The sequence below is a fragment of the Echinops telfairi genome, unplaced genomic scaffold (genome assembly GCF_000313985.2).
Source record: "Echinops telfairi isolate 266 unplaced genomic scaffold, ASM31398v2 ScPeMD7_23;HRSCAF=83, whole genome shotgun sequence".
Lineage (NCBI taxonomy): Eukaryota > Metazoa > Chordata > Mammalia > Afrosoricida > Tenrecidae > Echinops > Echinops telfairi.
The window spans coordinates 34,266,031-34,279,697 of record NW_022103920.1 but is presented as its reverse complement, the minus strand read 5'-3'; the positions used below and the strand labels follow the sequence as shown (position 1 = coordinate 34,279,697).

Sequence of the window (13,667 nt, the reverse complement as noted above, 5' to 3'; positions counted from 1 at the left end):
TACTATTGTTTTTCTAAAACAATTTTTTTAATTGAAAGGTAGACTGGGGTTTACATTTCATATCGTCAACTTTGTATCCAGTATTTTAAACTACTAATCAAACTCCCCCATAGTTTACCCTGCACCCTCTTGTCGACTACTATCTTCCACTTCCCTGAAGCCAACACCCATCCATAGTCTAGACCACAGGCTCATCTTCCTCCCTGACCTCTCCACTTTGGCAATCTCCAAAACCTGGTGCCTTTGTATGGAAGTTTTTATCCTGGTGTAGTGTTTTTGTTTATTTGTTTTTTTCCTTAGAATAGTGGTCTCATAATTTCAGTGAGCAAAACATTCTTCAGCCAATCCATGCCATAAGGTACTTCATGGTTTTGTAATTGTTTTTTTAGGGATGCATAGTATTCCATTGTGCATATGCACCAAAGTTTTTTATTCATTTTTATCTGATGGGCATTTAGGTTGTTTTCATCTTCTTGTTATTGTAAACAGTCTTACATGAACAAAAGTGTGCATATGTCTGTTCATGTTATGACTCTTCTTTAGAATGTTATTTTTAGCTGTATCAATATGGTAGTCAAAATAGAAGCTCTCGCAGTTTACTCATTTGCTTTTCCTATTAGAGAAGTTGAACCCATCGTGAAATTTCACTGTAGTAATAATATGCTAGAATTTAAATAATAATGTAGTTTTGCCGATAGCTGAATCATGAGATACAATGCAATTGATAATTTATTAGTGCCTGAATCTACATATGGAAAATAACATGATGTGATTCAAATATATTCAGTGCTTTTTTAAAGAAACATGATTATATTTTTAAAAATCTAATTCAGGCTAAATGTGTAGCCCCTTCCCTTCCTATTACATGCAAGCCCATAAAGATAAAAAGAAAATTATACTGAGTAGGTTTTACATATGTAGGTGCTCTGATGGCAATTAGCATGTTATAATAACACAATTAAGTCTATAAGATTATCCATTTATGATTGAGACTGCCAAAAATAAGAAGACCAAGCAAGAATTGATAAATTTACACAGTATTGTGTTTTTTCCTCAAAACTACAGAAACATTTCTAAATTAAGACCAAAAAGTAAAATATCACAAGCCATCAAAGTGATAATATTTACAAAGTAATTGATAAAAATATCTCTCTCTGTGAGTGACAGTTCCAAGATGACTCAATTCTCAGTTGTTTCTTACAAGAGTCAGCTCATATAGCCTCAATTCAGATCCTACTTTCTAAATATGAAACAGCAGAGGGCAGGGGAGGAAGGGGGGGAGGGGAATAGGAGACCAAAACCATTTCCTCTAAAATCCATCCCATTCAGATCCATAAAGGTAGGAAATCAAAAACTTCAATAATATTTATCATTAAGCTTTTGTGGAAAATATTTCTGACCTCCCTTTAAAAAAAACCCACATACACAAAGGGGGAAACTGATTCACCGGCAGAGGGGTCACTTCTCTTTACTACAGACATCAAAAATAAGGCTGTGGATTTCATTACCAAAAGTGATAGCAAAGAAGACATAAGAATCCTGTGAACTTGGACTGGTATTGATAGAAGAAAAAACTTAAAATTATCAAAGATCTCTGGGAACAATCGTGGACTGGATATTAGATATTCTTATAGAATTTTTGTTAATTTTCTTATGTATAAAATGGTCATCATCACACATAAAAAATGATCATATTCTTTCCTATAAATATGACATTTTAAAGTAGTTAGCCATAAAATGTTTGGTTCTAAAGTGATAATTTTTGGTTGGGTGCCCTCATAATAAACAAAGCAAGGAAAATGAGGAAATCTACTATTTTCTTGTCTGAGTGGAGAGAAGAGTAAAAATCAACTATCGCTGAGTCCATTGTGACCCATAGCAACCCTTCAGAACAGAACTGCTCCTGTGGATTTCTGAGATGTATACCTTTATACGAGTAGAGACCCCATCCTTCTCCCAGACAGCTGCTGATGATTTCAAACTACTAACCTTGCCATTAACAGCCCAACACATAATCCACCAGACTTCCAAGTCCCCTCAGAGAAGACTAGAATAAATATTCAAATTACTTAAAACTAGCATTAAAGACAGTGGTTTAGAAAAAAATAAACTATATGTAGACAATTACAGGTTATTATCCTATTAAGTGAACTGATCGTGAATTGTTGAGAAAGATGGATCTCACACCTTAACTGTTAATCTTGGAATTCTCCAATCTTCTAAAATAGCTGACTGATAGTAAACATAGTGGGGTCAACAGTGACATTGCTAAGAATTATTTTGTTTTATTTTCCTTAAACCCACAGGGGTAGTTCTACCCTGTCCTATAGGGTTGCTGTGAGTGAAAATTGACTCGATAGCAATTAGTTTGTGAGATACAGTGTATTACTGCTTAAAATGAGTCATTGGTACTTTTATATGCATAAGTTATAGACATCATTTAAATGATCTGTTCCAAACGTGAAGTCCCTGGAAGGATCAAATGGTTTGTCAGTTCAGCAGCTAACATGAAGGTTGATAAATCAAGCCCACCTCAAGGTCCCATGGAAAAGAACCCAGGAGAGATCTACTTCAGAAAAATCAAATGAATTTGAATTCATTTGTCTGATTTCATTAGCATCTACTCTATTCTCCTTACATACTTCGTTATGAAAGTTGTTCCTGTAAGGTTTACAATGGACTCTTCATTTACGCATCTACCGCATTAAGCTCCAGAGAATTTAAGCACATCTTTCATAGTGTCTGGTAGAAAAGAAATATCCAACTATCTAATATAAATAAAAGAAGCATGAGAAAACACGCTGTTATTTAATAGAAGAAGGGAAAATCTCTTTAACCACTTTCAGGAGAAAGTGAGATCCTAACAAATAATAGTATAGTATCCTTTTTTTTTTTAACAGTTTAACTGTCATATAACCTACAATTCAACAGTTCAATCATATCAAGAAGAATTATACTATTACCCCCAATCAAATTTACGACATTTTCTTCTTCTTCTTTTATAGTAAAATCACTTTTAAAATGAGTTGTGCAATCACAATCAGTGCTAGTGCGTGCTCCCTCCCTCCTCCCACATACATTGTTTGCTCCCCCAGTTTACTCACTCCCCCTGAGTCTCAGCCCCCACTTTTCCCTCCCCTATAAACCCTTAACTCAGTTATTATCTCTGTGTATCTACTACTCCCTCTGCGCTTCACAAACTGGAAAACCCAACAGAAACAATAAAGAACAAAAATAAAATAAAGTGGTAAGGATAAAATAATAATACAAAGATAATAATAAAAGTAATGAGTAAGAAAGACCACCATCAGTATTTAAAAGGCCAAGGAAGAAATTTTTGTCATGGAACAAGCAAGAAATACTTGCATCTGGAATAACTTCAGGTTGGGTCAAGAGGGATGTCAACTAACCAAGTATCAAGTTCAATCCAGTATAATCACAATTACAATGATCTCTATCTGATAGTAAAGTTGTTTGAAACCCTTGCCTGTGGCTAGAAGGGCTCTACCAGTGGCTTAACCTGATTAGATGCGCTAAGATCAGTTTTGGGCTCCCACTCTCCTCCGCAGTCTTCTACAAATTGGGTGTTTTCAATTTAGGTTCTGATACTTTTCCCTTTGAATATTTAAATTTTGTTATTGTCATCATGGAAAGGATGATCACACCAGCTAGAGCGCTTTTCCACGTGGACTTATTTAGTTGACACCTTGCTTAGATAACCACTTGTTTGAATGCAAGCCTTTAAGACACCAGACACTATTCCAATTGATAGCCGGGCACCATCTACTTTCTTCACCACACTTTGATGTAGCACCCTTATCTTCTGTGATCATTTCATGAAGGTGTGTATTGAGCAGGGCCATATTATCAGAACTAATTGTTCTTGGATTGGGGCTACAGTTAACTGGGGGAGTCCATAATCCATCTCTTGTCTCTTGAGATATGCATGACTCAAGTTCACTTTGGAGGTCTATTATGACAAAAATCAAAACCACAAAGACCAACTACCCCAACAACAGCAACAAACCAACTAGCAGTAAACAAAACATACACAAACAAAAACTAACTAAAGACAGGAAAACAAAAATCCATCGAAACAAAACAAGTAAAACACCGCACATCATGCCCCTGGAGTATAAGGTGATTACACTGATAACATCATCCATTTTTCTAATGTCACACCACTCTGGGCAGTGTCGGTATGAAAAGTCTATGCAAGTACAGTTCCACCATGAGCTGCCACCCATGGGCTGTTGCTCCACACAGTTCAATCTCCCATTCAATTGAGCTCTGTTTACCTCAAGCAGGGGGATTGGCGCCAGGGGAAAACTTCCTGGATCACTTCTTCCAACACCAGATCCATGCCCAACAGATGAAATCCTTTCATGTTACTGGGAGAGACACATAGAAGCAATAAATACATGGTGACTCTGGGACAATACTATAGTATCTTAACAGTTCAAGTGCTATCATAAAAGCCACAGATTTGGCCAAGGTGGCTGCAGAAATAGAAGGGTCATGATTGCTTGCCAAAAATGGAAGCCAAAGACCAGGAAGCAAATAATATTAAGACCCCTGATGTGATAGTTACATCATCTGGAGTCGATTTGGGACTTGAGAGGATTAAGAGTGAAGCGGTGGACTCTAGTCTATCAATCAGGTTATAGCCAATGAGGCCTCTGAGTGGGCATGGCCTTCCCTTGAGGATTCTGGGAACTGCTGTATTTCCTCCTTGGAGTCAGGAGAGACTCTCACTCTCTCTCTGCTTACTTCCTGCAAGACATCCCTGAGGAGAAGCCACATGGAACTACCCTGATGCAGCCCTGGGACTTGGAGGAGCCACGTGGAGAGCCCTGCCAGTGCTGAGATGCTTCTACTGCCACTGGCTTTGTACCCACTGGCCTGTGATCTTCCTGCATTTGGCATCATTGCATGTGTTCTGTGAGTCTTAAGAGGACCTTATAGAGTGGTATCAGACATATGGGCTAATATCAGACTTATGGACTTGATCTGGACTGCACTGGGATGGTTTCTGAATATTCAACTGCTCTTGTATATAAACCTCTTTCTTACACACGTTTGTCCATGAGTTTGTTTCTCTAGTCTACCCAGACTAACACACCTGACGTCTCCACATTTCTGCCTCTCAAGATGTTCCTGATTTCTCTCTAGATGACAGGGTTTGTCTACGTTTCTCAGTCTTTCCTTCACTAAGTGGGAGAATATACACGATAGCTGCAATAGACACTTCATGACCTCTCAGTCATAATAGAACTAATGGAAGTGCAATGATCCAATTTTGCTTGGAGAACTTGTAAGATTTTTAAAGAGAATTGGAAAAGCTTTCCCAGAGTGCTCTTTGATAAGCTCTTGAAAGTTATTTTGAAAATTGTCAATACAGCTGGGGTTCTTTGCAACTCAGCTGCAGGTAACAAAGGAATATTAAAGACTGTGTCAGAAATTGATGGACTTCAGGAAACATAAGTTAAACAATATTGCAGCAATTATGACAAGTTACAATGAAATCCGTGGCAGCAAGAAATGAATAGGAGCCCACAGGATGATAATTAGAAATGCATATACATGATTACTCAGTTTTCCCTGGTAACAAAGGAACTGTCCCTCCATTGCTCCACGTTGGATCAAGTCATATTTTTCAAGAGCCACCAATTCTAGAAGCACTATGATGCTATATGGATTGTTTTTAATTGGTCATTAGAAAGAAAAGGAAGATTTTACATTTGACGAGCCCAAATGAAGCAAGTCTTAGGTTTCATTTAATAAATTTGAGGTGTGTTATGTCTTGGTGTAGGTAACAGCTGGATACTGTGCAGAATAAATGTGCATGCCAATGGATAGGATGGTCACAATGCTGAAGGACAAGAGAGAGATGTACAGCTTGGGAAGTGATGTGGATAATTGCTTGTCATTAAACTGCAGAGAAATTGCTGCAGCAAATTCCCATGTAACTATTCCACATGAAACTTCAACATGCCCTTGGACTTACTAAACATACAGAGTTAATCTCAGGTAATCTTAGAAAGAGATAGCAGTCAATGATGCATCAAACACAAAATGAGGATCAATGTTCTATTGTTTAGCCTCACAAACACGTTAGCAACTCTAAACATTAATAACAGAGAGAAGAAAAAAAGATATTGATTTTTACATTAGTAAGACCTTGGTAAAACTTCCAAATTCACTCTTTCTCTAACCGAGAATCTCGGCAGTACCATGGACTGCTAAAAAGACAAACACGTCTGTCTTGGAAAAAGTATGGCTAGAGTGCTCTTTAGAGGCAAGAATGGTAAGCTTTTGTCTTACGTATTTGGGACATATTGTCAGGAAAGTCTGATCTCTGGGGAAGGACATCACACTTGGTAAAGCGAATGAGCAGAGGTGGCCCTCCATGAGATGGACGGACGCAGTAGGCGTGGCCACGATTGTGAGAATGGCGCAGAGCCATGCAGCGCTTCCTTCTGTTCTGTGTATGGTCACTATGGGTTGGAACAAACTCAATGGCGCCTAACGACAATAAGCTCAGACCATATGTGTACTAAAGTCTGCAATGCTCTCATTGAATTATTCAAAATATCCTCTTCTCTGTTGGAGGCCCTTTAGTGAGCAGCCATGTTTATTCAGATTTTGAATTTCATAATAAGCGACATTAGGAAATACTTAAATTGCCACAGGAAGTTGAGTGATATAAAAATGCATTAATAAATGGAACTTGGGAAAAGTGAAGCAGAAGTGTAATTCTGAGAGTAACAGCATAAGTGTAAAAAAAAAGTAAGAATAAGAACAAATAAAACTGCATGAAACTCATGGTTTAGAGCATAATCAGAAGACAGAGAATATCTAAACATCAACTTGGTTCAGACTCAAGATTAGACTCTATCGTCAAGTCCATTCTAAATCATAACGACCCAGTAAGACACAGTAGAACTGCCCCTGAGAGTTTCTGGCAGTAACTCCTTACAGGGGTAGAAGGCCTTGTTTGTCTCCTGGAAGGGGGGTTGGGGGGCTGGTGGCATTGAACTGCTGGCTTTACAGAGAGCAGCCCAGCTCTTAACCACGAGGCAGCCAGAGATCCCTAGGTAAAAGGACACAAATGTTACAACGACTTACCAAAACACTAGTGGTTAGAACCTTCCCAGAAGTGCTTCGGAAGACGTGCCTGCTGATCTGCTTTCAAAGGTCCCAGCCTTGAAGACCCTGCAGATCCATTCTCCAGAGCACACATTGAGTGGGAATGGAGCTGATGAAACTAACATCCCCTGTGTTCTATGAAGAACTCTTTAAACTTGATTGCGAGAAGGCCAAACTCAAGAGAAAAAAAAATCAAAAGAGATAAAAATAACAATTCACACATATATATAAAAGAGACTTCAAAAACTTTGTGGAAAAATTCCTCTTTTCATTCCCTTTGCCACAGATTTTTTTCCAGTCTTTTTAAAAAAATCATCTTATTGGGGGCCTATACAACTCTTATCACAATCCATACATCCATCCATTGTGTCAAGCACATCTGTATGTTTGTTGCCTTCATCATTCTCAAAACATGTGCTTTCTACTTGAGCCCTTGGTATCAGCTCATCAGTTTTCCCCTCCCTCCCCGGCCCCCTCTCCCTCATAAACTCTTGATAATTTATAAATTATTATTTTTCATGTCTTACATGAAAAAGTCAGAAGTCTCCCTTCACCCACTTTTCTGTTGCCCATCCTCCAGGGAGGGGGTTATATGTAGATCCTTATAATCGGTTCCCCCTTTCTACCCCATGTTTCCTCCACCCTCCTGGTATTGCCACTCTCACCACTGGTCCTAGGGGGGTTCATCTGTTCTGGATTCCCTGTTTCCAGTTCCTATCTGTACCAGTGTACATCCTCTGCTCTAGCTGGATTTGTAAGGTAGCATTGGAATCATGATAGTGGGAGGGAGGGTGAAAGGAATCATTTAAGACCTAGAGGAAAGTTGTATGTTTCATCATTGCTACACTGCACCCTGACTATGCACAGATTTTTGACGTTCTCATGGGTCCTTAAAGCATCATGTTAAGAGGACTTCCCACAAGAGCTGGTCAGAGATACTATTTCTCCAGTAACAGACATGCAAAAAATTAAAATGCATAACACACCTTCTCATGGTGAAGCTGAAAAAAACAAGACAGTCTCTTAAGATGAGGGTGGGAATTCACCTCTCCTCTTCCATAGGAGAATTTAGGACTAATCGTCTGCTTTGGCCCAAGCAACATCTCATCTAGAACATCATTCATGTGGTACAATCCCCACAATGTAATAATGCTTTTGCACAAGATTATGCACTGCAATACTATTATAAAAGACATTTTTAAATAAAAACTGAAGGTGGTAGATGGAAGAAAGTCTGGAAAAACTCTGATATACTCATATAAAGAGTAAGACAAACTAGGGATGATTTTCATGATTGATGTGAAGTGATTATTATCAGGATGCATTATTAAAAAAGAGTGCCAAAGAGCCCTTAAAATATAAATAGCAGGAAAATGAAACCATGCCTGCTCACTTGTATAAAAGGAAGCGCAGGAAAGGAAATCCAGAGATTAATGAGATCGGTTACTTACAAAGTGTGAGTGAGAATGAAGTCGAAATGGGGGCGGGCACTAACACTTTCCTGGAGATGATTCTGAACTTTCAGAATCATGTTAATTTCCATGTACTCAAAGAGAACAAGTAGATCAAACCAACCAGAAACACGCACAGAAGAGCACCCCTCAACATGCACAGCAGTCTCAATACATAATCGTGACAGGGACATACCAACTAAACCAGACTTCGAATAAATAATGTCACTGCACCGAACACGAACAATAAACTACTTGAAGCAGATTTTGAGCACAGTAGTTAAACTATACACATGCCCTCGGGCTGAAGTGGAAAAAAAATTGTGCATTGGCTTACGCTAGCAATTCTGAAACTACTTTCTGTGTATTAAAAAAAATTCTATCTTAGAGTTGATTTGGCTCATAGTGGCCCTATGTATTTTAGGACTCAGTCAATACGTAAAGACACTAACAGGTGATGGGAGCCAGGTTTCTTGCTGTCAGAAAAGGGCGCTGCTGATGTGGAGGAGAGGCTGAAGGCCATGCTGGGACAGTCTTCGCTCTAAGTACACTATCTCCAGGGTCACTCCTATTCATCACCGTTAACAGGAGCAGCAGCAGTCGTATCAACACACATTCTCAGGCTGTGGCTACAAAAAGGAAGAAAAAGAAGAGGAGGAGGTGGAGGAAGAAGAAGAAGAAGGGAGATGGTCGCTGCACATTCTGCGGTTGAAGAGTTAAGAAACACTTAACGGGATACATTACAATTCAAGGCAGCTCATGCAAAATGGCAGGTAAGTGAAGCAGGAGGAAAGGTGAGGCCAAGGAAGAAGGCCGGCGCCTTTCCTGCAGGAGGCCGAGCCTCGGCTCTAGGATGATGCACGATTCAGGAGACAGGACAAGGTCCTGCCATCTAATGCACAGTGACAGAGAGGGTGTCCCAGAGGGCAACAATGAGAACTGTTTGAGTATAAGAGAGAGGAGTTTGCAGGGAAAATGTATGGAAATTATGCGTGAGTGAGGAACTGAAAGCAAGCTGTGAAAGGAAATACATGTTATTCCTTTGTGGTTAGCATCTTCTTGTTTGGGTATGATTGTATATATTTTACATGAGGATGTAAGACGCAAGTTCAACAAACTGCCTCCAATCCCCAGCCAACCTCCCTTCTTTCTAAGGACAGTCAACTGTTACCCGGCATACAGGATCCTTGAGTCCTTCATACTCCTAGCAATCCTTTAGGAGAGGCGGAAACTGTCCCCGTGGGCTTCAGAGACTGTAACTCTTTACAGGAGGAGAAAGCCGCTTCTTTCTCTCTGAGCGGCTGGTGGTTTCTAAGGGCTCAACTTGCCGGTAGCAGCCCCACAAGTAACCACTGGGCCACCAGGATTCTTTTCGAGAACGTTTAGCAGTGTTCTCAACATTTGGGAGTCAAACTACCCTTTCACAGGGGTCGCCTGAATATAACTGTAGCAAAATTACAGTGATGAAGTAGAAACGAAAATCGTTTTATGGTTGGGCGGTCATCACCACATGAGGAACTGTATGCAAGGGGCGCGGCCTGAGGAAGGTGGAGAACCACTGGGTTACGCAGTAGGGATTCTGAGTCATTGCTTATTTGGGTGCGAAGAGTTCCTGGGCCTACCGTGAATCAGATAATCAGAATAGATGCTGCACGGTCAGCGTGGATTAAAGAATGATCTTTGGTAACGCAGAGTCCTTTAAGCACCCATGAAGGAAACATACTGCTGTGCAGGTTTCTGAGTCCTAAGCACTGTGGCCGGTGCTCTTGGTTATCAATGCTATTCACAGCCTGCACTGTGAAGTCCTATTTCCCTATTTTATCTAAAATGTTGAATGATTGCCTTCTTTTTAACAGAGGAAATGACCCAGGTTTGTAATGTTGCTTGCTCATTTATTATAAAACCTGCAATGTGTCTGATTTTGTATGCTTGTTTTTTTGCTGCAAAATTGTGTGTACATGTACTAGTGTGCATACTGAATTAAAAAAAAAAAGACTGCAGTCTCAAAAAATGTTGTCCCAGAAGTCACCTACCTTTTTCTAGATCCCAGCAGACCGGGGTGCGTTCCTCCAGATTTTATTTGTACAAACGATCCTTCCTTCAAACTAAATTACTGGAAAAACACTTACCACAAGGAAATTGCTAACAAAATCTTTATCTACCTCAGTACAAACTAACGTTATTATTTCGAGGAAACAGAGCAACCATATTATATTATAGAAATGTTAGTTTAAAAGGTCACACTGTGTCAGAATGTGTCATTTTACAGAAGTCTCCCAAGACACCTTTCATCAGAAATTATAATGCTGAGAATACCAAGTTCAACACCATGATTCAGCAGATCTCTCTCCTCTCTGCTTCATTTAGCACCGGTTATGAATCTCTGCAAGGGGAGGATAAGTTATTCTTTCACCAAAATACTTCCTGCCACTTGCAAGGAACAGGAGGAAAATCCAGAGGCCAATCAAAGCAGTACTTTACTAAATTTACAGTCAGTCACCTAGAATAATTTATGGAACATCTATGCCAATGTTTAGTGCCAGAAGAAACCCACTTCGCCCTTTTTCCTCATTTTACAGATTAAAAAACCTAAGTCCCAATGAATTAACGGTTTCATTGAACCAAATCTGGAGAAATAATGATTGAGAAAATCAGAAGTTCATAGCAGTAATTAGACAAACTAGAGTACTACTTTCAGCTAGATAAAAGTTATTCAAAGCCAGGCACAGAAAGACTATGTACTATTAAATTCTCTGCTCCCTCTGAGCACCTGGTAGGTTCACTGTGCTGACTGCTTAGCAGATGTAATTAATACCACGTAACTGTACACTGGAAAATGATTAATTTTTAAATACTGAAATTTTTGTTTTGTAGAGGCAGAGGGAGAGGTGGATGTATGTATCTATACTTTAAATAATACATATTTTTTTAAAGAGCAAGAAATGTGAGCAATGCAGTCAAGTGGGTAGGGTAATGAGCAATGCCGTCATGTGGGTAGGGTAGGAACAATGACAAGGAAGGTAATATTCTTGATTTTGATCTGTGTGATGGTGACATGGGCAAAAGCCCACCAAGTGCTACTCTGATGATATACACACATTTCTGTGTGCAGTGTATATTTCATTTAAAATGCTGGCTTAAAACATTAAATATACACTATACTTTTTTCTAAGATTATATCCTAAAGTTTAATCATAAGCAAACATTCAGAATCATTCAATCTAGAAATGACTTTCTAACTTGGGATAAGATCTGTAGCATAAAATTTAACTTCGTAATACTAATTCAAGTAGGTAATATATTTCTCAAAGTGGCTCTGAAGACTTTTTTTCAGTCGCTTAAGACTTTTTATTAAACAAATATTTACTAAGAGGTCAATATATACAGGGCCTGGTTCTACACACCTATCACTTACATTCCAAGGAGGGAAACAGAAAAAAAATGCAGAAACTACATGAATTAATTAGAGAATAAATGAATAAATTATATTCTAAATATACCATTTTTGGAAAAACATATACATAAATTAAATGAGTTTCTCAATCAAGTCTGAACAAAAGTGAACACATATAAACACAATAAGCAAACTAGCTCTAAAGAACTATTTCGTAATACTCAGAAGTAAAACCTTTCCCAGGATTAAAATTCCTGCATAAATCTTCATGAATAAGTCTTGATAACATGAATTATTTAAACATATCCTTGAAACCACAGGGGATTAAAAATGAAACCAAAGAGGATGATTTTTCAAAGACATGAGCTTAGTATTAAATAAAATCAAAAGACTTAAGAGGAGGGTTACAGGAAAGATTTGATAGTAGGTGGTAGAGAAGGAATAATTTCTGTATTTGGAAAGAAGGTTAGATTTGAACTATAGAATCCTTCTAGAACTTGATTTTTATGAACAAGAATGATTCATTCATGCTTTTAAAAACATTTGTAAGTATTATATACTTTGAAAGCTTGCAGATATGCACCAATAAAAAGGGGGAAAGTCTATACACAGCCTTATGGTGTTAATAAACTTGAATTTGAATTTTCTCTAGTTTATATTTTAAAAAGTGGTATTGTAATTACACATAAGTATGATAGAAAAGATCTTGAATTCCTTTTTTCATAGAATATTATGTCTATTAGCATTTAACATATGTTAATTTCCCCTGAAATTCTAGCTAGGTTAGCTAGAATTTTTTTATCAATAAATGCACACCTTTTAACATAGAAAATGATTTACAAAAACCTAAAAAGTTACATAATTTGTTTTAAATTTATTTTAACATCTCTAGCATAAAAGCTGTGCAAAAATATGGTAAACTATAAAAGTAACTTAAAATATGAATATAATACACTCAAATTGCCTAAAAATTCAAATAACAGAATAAAATAGCAATGAGATTCACAGAAGCCCTGTTTATGCCACTTCCTAGTGGTTTCAAATTGTCTCTCATCAGTTAAACCCAACCAAGCTGAAAATCCATGAAACTGCCTATTATACATACTAGATATTTGTATAATATCATCAACAAATATTTGAATAGGTTTTCCCATTTCTAATCTATTCTCCACACTACAGTTACCAGGGTCTTTCTGAAATGGAAATTTTATCAAGCTTTGCCCCTTCTAGAATGATACATCTCCCCCTTTGTACTACATGATTATCCAAGCAGCTTAGTTCTACAGCCTTACCTTTGCAGACCCCTTTTCAACAAACTGCTGCACCTCACCTAGGCGTCTTCAACTTCTCCAAAGTCCCTGCTCTAAACACAAGCCGTCGCCTCTGCAGTGAACACTCCTTTAGCCCTATTTTCCTACCTTCAACTTACCCTCCATATTCAGCTGAGGCTTGAACTTCCCTGAGAAGAGTTTCCTGGCTTCCCACACACCCAGTGCTTCTCCCCCATAGCAACCTCAGGCTGGGCTCTCAGGTATACTGCACCAGGCTGTGCATCAGCAAGAGGGGAGAATACTTCTTTAAGACACTACTCCATCCCAGAATCAATGGAAATAGAGGAAAAAGCTGGGAGGCAAAGGGTATTTATAGAGCTCTAGATAAAGACATGTACATAT

General features: G+C 38.4%; 1 protein-coding gene across 1 annotated transcript in view; it reads right to left on the bottom strand.

The window, feature by feature from the left end:
• Nucleotides 1–13,667, bottom strand: part of IMMP2L (inner mitochondrial membrane peptidase subunit 2) — a 1,081,477-nt gene that overhangs the window by 816,896 nt on the left and 250,914 nt on the right. The window contains exon 3 of the mRNA XM_045288942.1: nucleotides 4,299–4,391. Coding sequence (XP_045144877.1) covers nucleotides 4,299–4,391 — 93 coding nt within the window. The remainder of the gene's footprint in view (nucleotides 1–4,298; nucleotides 4,392–13,667) is intronic.